Genomic DNA, 16558 nt, shown 5'->3' on the forward strand with positions numbered 1-16558 from the left:
AAAGATATTCAGTCCATTAGAATAGAAGTTAAAGAGGGTATTTATGCTCGTCGTATCCTTTATATAGACATCAGAGGTCGGGGGGCTATTCCATTGACCCGTACTGATGAGATTCCCTTTGTCAACACCTTTTTGGACTAGCCTGTCACACAAGGCGGCTATTGCGTTAGTCCGAGGGTTTATCCAGAACTCACCGAAAGATAGCGACTGCTGCGGGTTCCCACGTCAAAAAAAAAATGAAAATGAAAAGGTGAAGGCTGTAATATCATAATTAAATAGTTGTCACATGACGTACCAAAACTTCTCTCTTGTTTAGCACACTTTATTTTTAATTTTTTTCCCCAATAAGCTATATAAAATATTAGATTTTTTATTTTATGTACCAAATAAAGAAAATAATTTTTAATTAATCTAACATTTTACCAGAATGAAAAACAAATATCTGTCTAAAAAGTATGCTTTAAAGTGTTTAATTTTATGGTACAACTGAAAAAGATGAATTAAAAATAATTTTGTTTATTTTCAATGCAAAAGTCAAAATGGAGCGTCCTTAACAATTTATGAAGTGCATATATCTTAATGTAAAATTAAGGCAGAATAATAAAACAGTAAACAGATCCATGTTTCTAAATACACCACCAACTCAGCATCACAGTGAGTGGCCTCTACAACAAAACGAATGAAATTGCTGGAAAACAGAAAAATGCAGACGCTCGATCCCACAAATATCACGATTTTCGACGGCTCTTAGTCTGAGTAGTCCTCGATTTGAATGTTTCATCGGGTAGAGTCCAGATAATGTCGTCGAGATTGCTGCAGAATTTCTTGTAGAACTGCAGAACAAAAATTTCATCGTTTTTCATTGTTTTCTGCTACCCATTTCATCGTACTGATAGAAAAATAAAGCAAGCCATGAATGTATTTTATAAGCAAATAGCACCTTGATATATTCGTCAGCTTCTCCAGCTGCTTTCTGAATGTCGACCATGATAAATGTGGGAGCTATTTGAAATATCTACGGAAATTTACACGGTGAAACAAAATATATCAGGTTCATTGGAGAGATACATGAATCTTTTCGAACAACCATGTACAAGGAGCATAAGCATATTGGCTTTCAAGAGATTCAAGAAAAGAGCGAGACTCCCCATGGTGGCCAAGCGATGAGAATGGATGAGAAACCTTACCTCCATAATTGCTGAGAAATGTGAGGCCCTGTTTGCAGAAAGGCCTTCTACTCTCATCTGTAATAGAACAGTTTGAAGTTCAATCTATCCACAAAAGCAAGAACAGGTAAATTTTTAGGGGACAAATATGAAACAATGTGACCCTTGGGCCTTGGTATACCTTATAGTTGCGGATATGTGTCTTAAAGCCCATTGATTGTGCAACAACTTCCATGCTTGACAAAACAACCTTCGCCTCTTTTTGCGAAACAAATCGAGTCTGTTGCTGCAGTGACTCCTGATCAAGGCAAGCAAGATATGAAAATGGTATATAACAATAGTGACATATTTAGCGGATACAGTATGGTAAAACTTGTGGAAAATAATTGTGCTACAAAGTGAAACACAACAGAACTAAAATACAAAACAAATTGCCTCACTTTCTTTGGATTTTCATCTATCAGGCTGAAAAATGAACACTGTACTTGATAAGCAGCATTTCAAAAAATGCAGTATTAATTTGGAACTATAAATAATAACAGTTTGTTTTCTAGAGTTTAACCATGATCGCCATCCATGAAAAGCTCAGAAAAAAAAATTATCACGTCTTTATAAATGTGAAAATACTTTACAAAAAAATTATATAAGTATCATCATAAACCTAATGATAACATGTTTGGTTTCACAATATGTTATTTCATTTCTGGCGTAAATCTTCTTCAGCAACTTAAAAAAACAACAATACCTAAAAAACTTGGAAAACATTTCCAGAAACCTTTGAAAAACTCTCACAAAAATTTGGAGTTGAAAGTAAGCAGAAAGCACAACCAAACGCTGCTGAATATTTTACCTTCCTGCGATCGAATAATGACGCCAAGTTTAATCCTTGCGACAGAATAATCATATCAAATGCATTGAGAGTAAGAGGTCCCATATCCTCACGACTTTGTTGCTCAGTAGGCAATTCTTCCTACAGAACAAGATGTTGCCATTCTTGAGAAATAAATAAATAACACATACAGAAATATCAAAAACAATATTAATTGTGCTTTTTGCTAAGCAAAGCTCTATACATTCATAGAAGGATCATCATGTCTGGTGCAAATAAAAAGGCATGATTTTATAACATCATTCAATAAATCACACATCAATAACCACCTCGGGTCCTTTCCTCATGTTTCATGCGCAATGATTATTGTTTCTGCCCTCATTCCACAAACAGTATAAATCTTTTGTTACATAAAGTTCTATTTAAACTAGGAAAAGTATTTCTTCACTCTTCGAACTTACAAAAAGATGCTTACTAACCAATAATAAAAATGGATGGTTACTTATGAAACCTTTTGAGTAACTTTACAAACTATGAATCATGGCAACTTTACAAACTACAAATCAAAACCTTGTAATTGTACTCGTAACTAAAATCAAGATCAGTTCTTATATTGAAAACTGTTTGTTATATTTAGTAGAACGTTCATGAATCCAACATTTAGTGCTGGACTAACAGACTGACAGAGAATAACGGATCTGTCCATTCATTCACTCAGAGGAGGCAAATAAGTATTGTATCTATGTCACTCGGTTCATTCTAAAGAGTCTACCATATATAGCCCATGCTAGAGCATATTTACCACATGAGCAAATAAATTGTAAACTTGTATCATCATAAGGAGATCGTTTAGTGTTTTAAAACAAATATGTACAACAAAAAATAGCAGCCCAAGCTTAGCATGCTTCTCAATAGCCAAGTTAAATTGGCATCCAGCTGTATCATTTCTAACTAGCAACCGTCGCACGTGATTTTCACGTGCTCGACGATTTAATTATTTTTAAAAATATATAAAAAAATTATCACGATGAAAAAATATGAGAGTTTTGATATAAAATAGAGAGAAGTTACAAAAAAATTATGTAGATAATTTAATAAGAATTGATAAATGATGAAATTTGAAAAAGGAGATAAAGATAAAAGAAGATAAGGATGTTAAAGAAAAATGGGGATAATTTAGTTATATCTAACATAAAGGAGATGTGTGTTAAATTTAGGGTTAAAATGCGAAGAATATCTGATATGATTTGACACACCAAAAATGGTTAGTATAAGGGATGGAACTATTATATAATAGTATAGAAATAATTTCCTACAATTACAGATACAAAGTGACAGCAACTTAAAGAACCACTGACCTCTGGATCATCAAAAGCCGCGTCAACATCATCTAAATCAACGTCTTCAATTTCTGGAAGCTTGACTGGAATATAATTCCTTTTAAACCACTCATCATTTCGGATATCTTCAATTCGAATGCGCTGCACAAAATTATTCACTTAAGGAAATGAAGAGACTAGTGCTGACCAAACGTACTTTCTTCAAATTCACAAAGAACAAAGCACATATTTACGGTTATGGATGAACAAACACTGACATTTGATTCAGGATAAGCACTTCATGCGTAGAAAAGCTCGGTAGCTTTACACATATGTGGGAAATACACAAGTTCAATCATAAGAATCTTAGCAACCATATTTTGTTTTCTAACCTCATCTTTCTACTGTAAGTCTCAGTCCAACAAAATGATAAATTAAAGCTATTGCAACACCTCAATAGGTGACACGTGAAGTCGCATATGGATCATATCATTAACAACATGAGCATGATCAAGAAAAATACTTTGAATTAAGAATGAATAAACAAAGGGCCATAAAGAATCTCAAGCCCAGAACTCAATTTGATGTACTGTAATAAATAAATATAACATGGAAAGCAGAAAAAAAACTCACTGTTTCAGGATTCGGGTCTAAAATTCGATGAATCAAGGACTTCGCTCCAACTGGAAACCAGGATGGACAAGAAAACTCTGCATTCTCGATCTGAATAAAGTATTTGGAAAATTTGTAATATAAATAGAGTATGCATCATTACAATTCCTACACACACAAATACTCAAAGCCCCAGCATGCCATGCATGGTATCTTTTGTATAACTATTCCTTTACACAATAAGAGTGACTGTTAATAAAGTCCGCATCACAGTATGGCTAAATACCTTGCCATATAGAGTTGTAAGATCGATCTCATCAAATGGAAGATACCCCGCCATCAAAACATATAGGATAACACCACATGACCATATATCCGCGAAGGCACCGTTATAGCCCTTATGACTAAGAACCTGAAGCACAAGCACCGAAATAAAAACAAAAATGATTCTCAATGTGATATTTAATTGAATCAGACAAAAAACCTCAGTCAGTCACCTCTGGGGCAACATAATTAGGAGTACCGCAGGTTGTCCGGAGAAGGTCGACCCCCTGTGAAAAATATTGTCATCAGCACCATTTATATCATTTTCACACATTTGTTCATTTACAGATAAGTAGCAAATATCTCACTTCTGCAGGTAATGCGCTGAGCCCAAAATCAGAGATTTTAAGATTTCCTTGTGAATCTAGTAATAGGTTTTCAGGCTGCAAGCAACACGGAAGTGAATTCTCGGTTCAATGAATGATAATATTTCTTTTATACATGTCAAAGAACACCTTTAAGTCTCTGTGAAAGACTCCCTTGCTGTGGCAATAATCCACCCCATCAATGAGCTGCTGGAAGTATCTTCGAGATTCAGATTCACTGAGTCGCCCATGGTGAACCTAGATCATAGATTTTGTATTAAATTTATCAGAAGACCACATTATGTTCCAGAAGCAATTGCTCTCAAAGTGAAATGTACCTAGTTAAACGGACTCACAATTTTATCAAACAATTCACCACCAGTGATAAATTCCAGGATGATGTAAATCTTTGTGCGGCTTGCTATGACCTAATAGGAACAAATTCCAGTAAGTCAGGATAACCAATCAGAGAAAAACCATCCAACAAAAGAACCCAAAAGTTCTCTTTCCAATCTTATTGCAAAACAACTTAAAACTTGTACTCTTGATCCATGCCTCGTGTAATCGAACAACATGTGGATGTCTAACGCGCTTCATTATATATATCTCTCTCTTTATCTGCAAGACGAGAATGGCAATCTGATTAATCATAAATTTTAGATCGGCTAACTGCAATATCTTTAGGGGCATCCAAAGCAAAAACATAGCATAACTCCAGTCTGTGCACTAAAAATCCTTTCCTAATTTTGCGGGTTGAAACATCGAATTCTAGGAAATTCTCAACTCGCAGAAATTTGCTATGCACCGAAAGAAACAAAAAATAACCAGAAAGGGAATCATAAGCAATGAAGAAACAGTGATTCTGCCTAAACTTCTCCTCCATTCAGCTCAAAGTAACTGCGACGATTCCTTTCTCATCAGTCCCAAACTCCAGGAAACTTCAAAAGGAAAAAACGGAAAAACTAACAAAGAAACTTGAAAGCACCCAGTTCCTTCCAGAATCCAACCAAACCAATTTCAACAAAACACAAATCTAATTAGCAAAAAACCATTAAAAAGATCCCGAAGAATGAAAAAACCGACCTGATCAACCATCTTGTGTTTGATGATGGTGGAACGATCGAGCACTTTCATGGCCACACTTTCTCCAGTCTCAGTATTCTGAGCAAACTTCACTTTCGCAAATGTCCCTTCCCCAATTGTCCTCCCCACCTCATACTTCCCAACTTTTCTAATCACCATTTTTTCACCTTCTTCAATCACTATATGCTTTCACCATCTATTTCTCAAAAAGAAAACATATTTCCTGTATAGGCCGCCCGCAAGAAAACTAGCCGCTAGAGCTTTGGGTCTTCGATCATTTATGGTTACTTGCTAGTGTAAATTTCAACCGATTCCCAGAAATTTAAAGCGAATTTCCAAAGTGGGTTTGCTAAAGAGAGGATTTTAAAATAAAAAATAAAGCAGTTCAAAATGGAGACGGCGATTGACACTGGACCTCCTTTTCAGCAATGAGTGGGAAATGGTTTAATTTTGCCACCTTTTCGGCAAAAAGAAAAATTCTCCTCTCGTTATTCTTGTGATAATTTTTGTTACCAATTCCAAATGGAAGGATGCCGATGAGCTGAGCTTTGATGGGCATTCGGCGGCTCCGCCGTACTTTCGGGCGGCGCGCAGGGTGGCGTACTAGAGAGTAGAATCCATAATTAACAGCTGCTGTTAGCTGTGTTAAATTGTCTTTGAACGAAATGCAATCCAAGTCACTCTTGTATAATACTGAATATTCATATAGTAAATATAAATGCTAAATTAAATTTTAATTTTTAAAATACATATATATACAAATTAAAATTATCTAAAATTAAAATCGTTTGATAGGAAGAATAAAATATTATTATATAGTTTAATTTTATCTGACTTTTGACTCATGTTTAACAAATAAACAGAGTCACACGAATGAATGATGTTGTCCATAAATATTAACTTGTCAAGTTATGTATTATCTATCATCTTCGTACGGATATTTGATGAATATTTTTAGAATTTCATATTTTGGAGTTCAAATTTTATTTTTTATGAAAATTCGCATCTGGAACTTGGAACTATAATTTATGCATGTTGGAAAACTCTTCCTTATAGACCACCATTCAAAGTTTGTTTTACTCGTAGATAAGCAAATAAGGTTGTCCACAATCTTTCTAGGGTATCTTGTTTTCACGTTCGTGACTCGTCCTACTATCTGGACTTTACTGTCAGAGTTTATTTTTAATGTTATGAATGAAGATTGTAATCATTTTTATCATTAGTAAAATTATGTCTTTTTTTAAAAAATAATAATAAAGTATCATTGAAAGTTGAGATTGAAGTTACTTTGAGTTTGGAGTAGACAGCCCTCATGAGATTTATCTATTTATAGATCTCGATTACTTTGGATTTACTTTTTGGTGATTATCTCACGTAATTATATAATATTAAATTTCGTGAAAATATGGGAATGGAGTAACAACTGATTGGAAAAACTCAAAAAAATCATCGTATAATATTTCATTTTTTTAAGAAAATATTTTTTAATACTAATTTCCAAATGGATATAGATATACATAAGCACTCACATTGTGTGTATTAAGAGAGTGTTTGGTTGAGCTTATAAGCTCCTTAAAACAATTTATAAGATGTTAAAATTGGTTTGGTAAAATTTTTTCCAAACAGCTTATAAGCTGTCAAAATAAGATGTTTGACCGCTTATAAGATGTTTTTAAAAACTAAATTGTAGACTATGGACCAGTTTGAATACATAAGCATTTTACTTTAAAAAGAATTTTTTAAAGATAGCTTTTAAAAGTACTTTTGTATTTGAATAAATAGATTGAATTATTGAAAGCACTTTTCTTAATTTGGATTTGTAAAAAATCATTTGAAAAGTTATAAATATGAGCTTTTAAAAAATCACTTATTTTGGCTTAATTAATTGCTTTTAAAAAAACACTTCAAATCTATCCAAACACATTTGAAACAATATTACTTTTAGGCACCGTTCTGTTCACGGTATCACTAATATATGTATAACTCATCTCATCATATCTCACATTCTTCTCATCATATTATTTATCTATATATTAACTATTTATTTTACATCAATCAAATCATTAATTATTTATCTCACATCAATCAAATCATTGAATTCAAATTACCATATTACTCCTAATAAATAATATAATTTTTATTTTATTTATTGTTAAAAGGATAAAATAGTCATTTAACATTTTTATATAAAATTTAATCAATCAAATCAAATAAACCATAATCTATCAATCAAATTCAATACAATTTTAACTATCATTTCTTATTTATTTTTTATTACATAATACTATTTATCTACATATTATTTATATCATACCTCAAACCAAACGGTGCCTTAAAAAACACTTCAAATCTATCCAAACACGTTTGAAACAATAAAGCATTTATTTTTTTAAAGAAATGTTTTTTTCTCTTTTACTTCTTAATCCAAATGCATTCTATGTCATAATCTGTACATTAGTTAAAATTAAATCTCATATAGTAACTAAATCTAAGTACGTTGACGAAGTTTTTTAAAAAGAAATTCACAAATATCATTCGTACTTTTTTTATAATCCAAAATATATTATAATTTTAATCAAATATTATTCTACTATCACACGATTTTTTTATTTACCGCTCATATACATCCTTAAAAATCAATTTTTTTTGAATTTATAATTAATTTTCAAATATGCATCGCGTATGCTTCAACCAAAATACCTTACTATGTGAGAAGGATACCTTTATGGTATGTTTTAAGAGTTATTTGCACCAAACGCCCTTGTAAAATATTAAAAATGCACATTTCTCCCCTGTGAAATTTTAATAGGCATCTTCAACTCTGATCTTTTAAAAAATTAGCACACTCGCCCCTTCAGATGAGTAATTGTTGCGCACGTGCCCCACATGCGACTGGGCAAAGATTTTGATATTTTTTTTGCACCAAATACCCCTGTGAAATATTAAAAATGCATATTTGACCCCTGTGAAAATAATTTTTAAATCTATTCAACCCATAATATACAATTTTTTATTAAAATTTAATTATAAAATATTTAGCAAACACTTTTGATTTTATTAATTTTATTTTTAATTTTAAATTTATTATGATTATATAATTATTTTCTAAAAAATATAATTATTTTATCTTGTTATCATTATTTTATTAAATTTTCTTCTTGTTTCCAACTTCTCGATTAAAAATGCATTCATAAACGATATTTAAATACCTAATAATACCAAAATATTAAATCAAAATGATAATTTCATGGATATTACTTTTTAATTTAGGATTATATATTTTTGAACCAAAATATAAATTTTTTAAAATGCAATGCATAATTTGCATTAAATTATAATACACAATATTTATTAAGATCTAATTATAAAATATTTTTCAAACATTTTTAATTTTATTTATTTTTATTTTTTAATTTAAATTTATAATTTTTAATTAATTTATTTCTGAAAAAATTATTACTTTATCTCGTTATCATTATTTTATCAAATCACTTCGTGTTTTCAACTTTTTCATTAAACATGATTCATAAAAAAGGATTTAAATATCTAAAAATACCAAAATATTGAACCAAATGATAAGTTCATGAATGTTACTTTTTCGATTTAGAATTATATAAGCATGTTATTTTTTTATTATTTATTACAAATTATGCAATGCATATTCTCGAAAAATTTAAATTTTGGTTCAATAATATATAGTCCTAAATCGAAAAAACAATATGTTTGAACTTATCGATTTAGTTCAATATTTTGATACTTGAAATTATTTAAATACTTGTTTATGAATGCATGTTTAATGGAAAAGTTGGAAACAAGAAGAAAGTTTAATAAAATAATGATATCAAGATAAAATAATAATATTTTTTAGAAAATAATTATATAATCATAATAAATTTAAAATTAAAAATAAAATTAATAAAACAAAAAGTGTTTGCTAAATATTTTATAATTAAATTTTAATAAAAGTTGTGTATTATGAGTTGAATATATTTAAAAATTATTTTCACAGGGGTCAAATATGCATTTTTAATATTTCACAGGGGTATTTGGTGCAAAAAAATATCAAAATCTTTGCCCAGTCGCATGAGGGGCGCGTGCGCAACAATCACTCATATGAAAAGACGAGTGTGCTAATTTTTTAAAAGGTTAGGGTTGAAGATGCCTATTAAAATTTCACAGGGGAGAAGTGTGCATTTTCAATATTTCACAGGGGTATTTGGTGCAAATAACTCTATGTTTTAATGAGTACTGGTTTCTTATTATTTTAAAAATGGGGACAAGTTTTTGGTTTTTTGACACCTAAAATAACATTACAATTTAAAAAGTCCGACAAACAAGGATGAATGTTTTGAAAAACAATTTGTGGTGATATATATTGTTGACTTTCTGAGGGTCAGTTTGGTAGACCTAATAACTTTTATGATCGCTTCCTTGCAAACTTTATCCTCTTTAATTTTTTACAAAAAAAAAAAAAATCGACTTTATTTTGTTCTATAAATTTCGATTTCAAAAAAAGAGTTTTTTCATTTTCTAAATATCATCTTGTGTTACGAATATATGTATGTATGTATGTATGTATGTATGTTTATATGTCATCTGCATTATCCGTAACATATAAATTTTGTTTTCACAAATTTGCAAAGGTGATTTTTTATAAAAAAAAATCAAAATGAGAATTTCATATTACTAACATAGCAAAGAATTACATCGGAAATATCTGACTTGTCTTCACTATCAGTCGTAGAACCAATTGTTTAGTTAAAACATGAACCGTGTGATTCATTAATCTACGAACAAAAGTAAAAATACAAGATTTTAGTTCCAATGCTAGGATTATACAATCTTCTAAAATCAAATCAAAGCTAGAAACATCCACCGTCAGATTGTTAATGTCTTCTATCCCTCCAAGAACATCCGATTCAAAAAACATATTCGAGAGATTTAAATCCTTCAGCCAACTCTCCCGTTCCCGAATTCAAACCTTATCCTCATACCCGCCCCGATCCCCATTAATTCTTATCGGATTCCCCGTACCCATCTCCGCGGGGACCAAATCCTCATCCTCATTCTCATACACATTCCTGAATATATATATATATATATATATATATATATATAAATTAGTAAATTTTATTATATAATAATATAAAAATTATTATTCAATTTTATAATAAAATACATAAAATATTTTGGGTCAAATTTTTTATTATAATATTAAATTTTAAAATTAATAAAAATATTTTAAATACAAAATATTTCTATAAATCAAAATTATTATTTTAAATAAAATATTATGTATCAAAAATTTATTAAGATTATATATTGTTTATAAATTTATCAAAATAAATAATATATATATTTAGACTAATATAAATACTTTATATGTGTAACGTTTAAAATAATATTTTATATTATAAAAATCTACGCTATCATAAACGGATATAGTATATATAATGTATAAAAATATATATAAACGAATAATAATAATACTTTTAATTTTAATTTTTTTAATAATATTTTAGATTTAATAAAATTTGATAATTAAAATATTTGTATATTATTATAATTATTATCGGGCCGGGTTCGGAGATGGGGATAGCATTCCCATACCCGCTTTAATATGTTTTGGGAATTTTTAAAAATACCCAAACCCGAATCCATATCCGAAAATACTCCCTCAAACCCGCCCCGTTTTGGGTTTTCCCCACAGGTATCCGAACCCGCGGAGAAAATTGTCATCCCTAGCCAACTCAAAGCCTGTCAAATACACAAAGATTATGTAGTTGTCAAAGTATAATTTCCCAGAAGACTTTCATGATAGCAGCTATAATGAAGCCATAATGACCCCGAACAATGCAATCGTATCCCAAGCGATTGAGGATTATTATAGTAACCTACTAACAAGATTTAAGTATGCAATTAACTTAAAACATAAACTTAATGAGAGAAATTAAATGCGGAAACTTAAACCAGATAACATCTCAAAGTAATTCCGGTGGAATACAATCTGCCACAACTGAAACAACATAAATGTTTATGCAACCAAATTGAACTCAGTATCTAAAACCCCAAAGGAAACAAATTGGAAAGAACCTCCTCAAGTGGTCACTGGCCCCGACTCTAACTCTTCCTTGAGTCTCTTTTCTCGTCCAACCTGAGACTTACCCGTCAAATGAGACCTCTTATCTAGATCACTGTAGCCTCGGTCCCCGACATAGCGATAGCTTCTGATGTCAGATCATATAACAAGAGTGTAGGGCTAAGCGACCCTACTAGAACGATTATCTCGAAGGAGCCGCATGCTCAACATGATAGATGCACATTCAACATATGTATATATGACACATAAATAAAACATATAAGCGTGCATATTTGTAACGCCCTGTTTTTATCTTAAATGAGTTTATTTGAGTTAATCAGAGATTACAGAGTTCTCGAGCCGGTTTGATTTTGATCAGGGTCCTTTTTGCAAATTTTGGAAATTTCAAGGACTAAAACGCAAATATTGATTTTTATATATTATCTACACTTGAAATTGTTTTCCAAAGTCCTCCTCCTCCTCCACAACAACCGAGAGACTCCATTGAAGCGCCCCTTTTGGATTTCAAGCTTCCAGATTTCCTCCCGAGCTCGATCCGGCCGTTAGAAATTAATTCTGAAGGCAGATTAGTGATCACAGCAGTAAGAGCTCCATTATACCGTAAGTATTTCTCCGATCATATATGTTTTGATTTTCTGAGGTTGTTAGAATCGATTTAGATTCTAGTATGTTGTTCTTGACGGAGTTCTGATCGTTTATTATCTGTCGGTTTTGAAATAGAGCGACGTTCGGAATTGTTATGATTTTTGGAAGCTATTTTCGAAAATGTGAGTTTTGAGATGTGTTGGGTTTGCCTTGTTGTTGTTGTATTAGCATTGAGTTGAGTTGATATCGGTATTGAACTGCCGTCTGCGTTGCCGGTTTGTTCAGTTATAGCCGTTATGCCGTCGGTTTGAGTTTTGGGGATTTTGAACCATTTTGAGTTGTTGGAACTTGGCTTATAAGTTGATCTTGGTTATTGATCATTCTTTTGTCTCCGTACAGATTCGTTTGGAGGTATCAAGCCCAGAGTTAGCAGCTGTTTGATCGTTTCCGAGATTTGAACAAAGAACGGTATAGAGCATTTCCTTGAACTGTTGCCTTGTTGTTGTTAGATTGTATAGTTGTTGATACAGTCTCTTTTGTAGCGTATCCAGAGTTGGAAGCTACTGCATTGAAAGATAAAAGCAGTCATCGTAGCGGGATAGCATACTCGGGACTGTGGTTCTCGAGTTTTCCCTTTGAAATCACATACTTGCATTTACACTTGTTCTAGCATGAGGAACTTGTGTCTTGTTTGATTGTATTGGCTTTTGTTAAATGACTTATGTGTTATATTTATGTTATGCATTCATCTTGAGCCAATCTTGTTTTCAGCGGGCAGAACCACCCTTTTTGTTTAGACGTTTGGAAACTATGATTGAGTGGCCTAGGTTGTAGTATTTCGCCTAGTGCTAGCATACTCATTATGGTTGCTCAAAGTCTAGAGGAGTGGGATACGTGGCACCACCTCGATTGGGAGGGTCGGTGAGTTGTTACGTGATCTTATCCTCGGGATCCCAAAAGCACAGCAGCAATCCCTCGTTTATCAGATTGATATCTCGGTTTAAAAGACATGCATTTATTACGTTGTTATTAATTTAATTGTTGTATTGAAAGCATGTTGATTGTTGTATAAATTGTTATTTGCTTTTACTGGGAAAGTTGTTCTCACCGGTTATCCAGCTGTTGCTTTGTTTTGTATGTGTACTTGGCAACAGGTGGGGCAGAATCAAGTCAGAAGAGGCATGGTTAGCTCCGAGAGAAAGTTGTAGCAGTGAGACTCGGTTTAGAAGTCGTGTCAGCATGTCTACTTAGTTTTGTTAGAACATGTTTAGATATCGAACTTTGTTATTATGTTGTATTGACATGCAAGCTTTGCCGTGTTGTTATCATGGCATGTTCTATTTTGGAGTAGTTGTTAAACTCTAGAACTTCATGTATTAATCGGAGGAACTGCATTTATAATGTATGTGTTGATTTGGATTGCATTGGAATAGTTTTAGATGGAGTTGCAAAGCATGTTTTTCTGCTGTTCTGTTTCTGCTGTAGGGGGCGCCCGAGCTGCAATTTTTAGCAGCCCGAGCGCACCCCACTCTGAGATCAGTAGCGCCTCTGTCCAGGGCGTGCTCGAGCGGTGGTTTTCGGCCGCCCGAGCGCGGCCCTCTTTAAAATAAAAAAAAAAAATTTTGCTTTGCTTTTAGTTCTTAGATCTTGGTTGCTTAATTATTGTTTACTCCTTAATTAGATGTTTAGAACCGAGGTCTCACATTAAGTGGTATCAGAGAGTTAAGATTCTTGGTCGAACTAGAGTGAGCGGGTAGATCGAGTCTGCGTGTATTGGCTCCTCGCATGTATTTGAATTATTTTAATTGTGTATTTAATTCCATGCGAGCATGCTTTATTATTGAGAGTTATTGAATTACATGGTTTTGTGATTTAATTTATAAGGCATGATCTACTTGAGATATAACTATTTCTGTTATCGACTGGTATCCGATATTCCAAGCGGTTGTAAGGGCACTGATTGTAGCGATTGATATATCTCGTGTCCTAACCTTTGATTATCAGATGGGTCCTCGTCGAGTGATAAACAGAAACACACCGCCAGTTATCCCTGCGACTGAGCAAGCTAGCACTGAAGTTGATCAGTTGGATGCTTCAGCGACTCCTATGGAAACCTTGCTGAAGAGGTTTCAGTCGTTCAATCCGCCGTTGTTGATGGGTTCAGAAAATCCAGTTGACTGTGAGAGTTGGTTGGATGATATGGATCAGTTGTTTGATTCCATTGACTACACAGATGACCGCCGAATCAGGTTAGTAATTCATCAGCTGCGTGGTGGTGCTAAGAGCTGGTGGATCATGACAAAGAAAGCATTTGAGAGTAGAGGTACAGAGGTTACTTGGACTCTTTTTAAATCTGAGTTTTATAAGCGGTTTTTTCCTATCTCGTATCGTAAGGATAAGGGAGCAGAGTTTGCAAATCTGAAGCAAGGGAATCTGAACATTGAAGAGTATGTGGCTAAGTTCGATAGTCTATTGCGTTTTGCACCGCTAATTGCCGGAGATGAAGAAGCTAAGGCAGATCAGTTCATCAACGGGTTGAACCCCGATGTCTTCACGTTGGTTAACACCAACAGGCCTAGCAACTTTGCGGATGCCATGAATCACGCAAAGGGAGCAGAAGCAGGCTTGTGGAGGCAAAGAGGTAATCAGGGGGCACCTCAGCAGCAGAGGCAGTATCAGAACCAACCATCTCAGTACCAGAATCAGCCACCTCAACATCAGAACCAACAGCAGAGGTATGAAGGTGGTAGCAGTGGGGGAAACAGAAAGGATCAGTACAAGGCAAGAGGTAAGCAGTTTAAGAGGCAAGGAAACAGTTCGTCCAGTTCCAGTGGTTCGAAGCAATTCGGTTCAGGACCGAGTTCTGGGTCATCATTCTTGTACTGCAGCAAGTGTGGAGGAAGACACTCACCGGATCAGTGTGTGGGAGTCTTCGGCAATTGTAACACCTGTCAGCAACCGGGACACTTTTCTAAAGTGTGCCCACAGCGTAACAGAGATAGAGCTCAGAGTGGGAGTTCGTCTAGATCTGCAGCTCAGCCTGAGAGGCAGTCTTCTGCAGTGCACTCTTTCCAGCCTCAGCAGCAGAACAGACAGGGAGGTAGTACCAGTGCAAATCAGCCTCTGAGACAGCAGGCACGAGTCTTTGCATTGACAGAGGATCAGGCTCAGGCATCACCTGATGATGTTATAGCAGGTAACTGTTCGATTTTTGGTCATTCTGCTCATGTTTTGATTGATACATGTGCTTCCCATTCCTTTATATCTGAGAAATTCGTATTATTGCATGCTTTGCCAACTGAATTATTGTCTACAGTAGTAGCTGTTACTTCACCTTTGGGTGGAGGAATTGTTTCTGTCAGACTAGTCAGGAACTGTGAACTTTGTTTTGAGGGGAATTTGTTAGAATTCGACTGTATTGTGCTTGGGTTGTCAGATTTTGATTGTATTGTCGGTATAGATGCTTTGACCAAGTACAGGAAAACAGTCGATTGTTTTCTGAAGGTTGTCCGGTTCAGACCTGAAATGGCCGACGAGTGGAAATTCTTTGGTAAGGGTTCTCGATCTAGAATTTCTTTGATTTCAGTGTTATCTATGACTCGTTTGCTACAGAAAGGTGCAGAAGGATTTTTGGTGTATGCAGTTGACGTACTGAAATCTAGCCCAGCTTTGGTCGATATACCAGTGGTTATAGATTTTGCGGATGTGTTTCCGAAAGATGTTCCTGGATTGCCGCCTATTCGAGAAGTCGAATTCAGTATTGAATTAGTGCAAGGTACTCAACCTATTTCAAAAGCTCCTTATCATATGACACTTGTTGAATTGAGAGAGTTGAAGGAGCAACTTGAGGATTTGATTGCCAAGGGATACATCAGACCTAGTGTATAGCCTTGGGGAGCTCCTGTTCTATTCGTTCGGAAGAAGGATGGTTCTATGCGGCTCTGTATTGACTACCGTCAATTGAATCAGGCTACAGTTAAGAACAGGTATCCTTTACCCCGAATAGATGACTTGTTTGATCAACTGCAGGGTTCTTCTGTCTACTCTAAGATTGATCTGAGGTCAGGTTATCACCAGTTGAGAGTGCGAGAGGAAGACGTTCCTAAGACAGCATTCAGGACGAGGTATGGTCACTTTGAGTTTATAGTCATGCCGTTCGGTTTGACTAATGCCCCAGTGGTTTTTATGGGTTTGATGAACCGTATATTTCAGCGTTATTTAGATGAGTTCGTCAT

The 16558-nt window shown here is 33.8% G+C and overlaps 1 protein-coding gene across 1 annotated transcript; it reads right to left on the bottom strand.

Annotated features, from left to right (window-relative positions):
* Window positions 1-516: 516 nt before the first annotated feature.
* On the bottom strand, window positions 517-6299 carry LOC140874571 (CBL-interacting serine/threonine-protein kinase 8-like). The gene is made up of 14 exons (XM_073277872.1): window positions 5639-6299; window positions 5111-5173; window positions 4912-4983; window positions 4706-4813; window positions 4559-4633; window positions 4424-4477; window positions 4213-4338; window positions 3948-4037; window positions 3354-3476; window positions 2017-2136; window positions 1348-1464; window positions 1188-1244; window positions 941-1015; window positions 517-833 (listed from the first exon to the last, which is right to left on the bottom strand). Exons 1-14 carry the CDS (start codon window positions 5795-5797, stop codon window positions 729-731), a joined length of 1344 nt encoding a protein of 447 aa, XP_073133973.1. The 5' UTR covers window positions 5798-6299; the 3' UTR covers window positions 517-728.
* Between the last annotated feature and the right edge of the window lie 10259 nt (window positions 6300-16558).

Source organism: Henckelia pumila, chromosome 1 (assembly GCF_033568475.1).
Source record: "Henckelia pumila isolate YLH828 chromosome 1, ASM3356847v2, whole genome shotgun sequence".
Lineage (NCBI taxonomy): Eukaryota > Viridiplantae > Streptophyta > Magnoliopsida > Lamiales > Gesneriaceae > Henckelia > Henckelia pumila.

What these genes read in the sequence shown, in the direction of transcription:
- LOC140874571 (XM_073277872.1), bottom strand. Translation starts at nt 5,797, where the DNA reads ATGGTGATTAGAAAAGTTGGGAAGTATGAGGTGGGGAGGACAATTGGG. An exon ending in GTGAATTGTTTGATAAAATT is followed by an intron (nt 4,814 to 4,911) that starts GTGAGTCCGTTT and finishes TCTATGATCTAG; the next exon opens with GTTCACCATGGGCGACTCAG. An exon ending in TCAGCGCATTACCTGCAGAA is followed by an intron (nt 4,478 to 4,558) that starts GTGAGATATTTG and finishes TATTTTTCACAG; the next exon opens with GGGGTCGACCTTCTCCGGAC.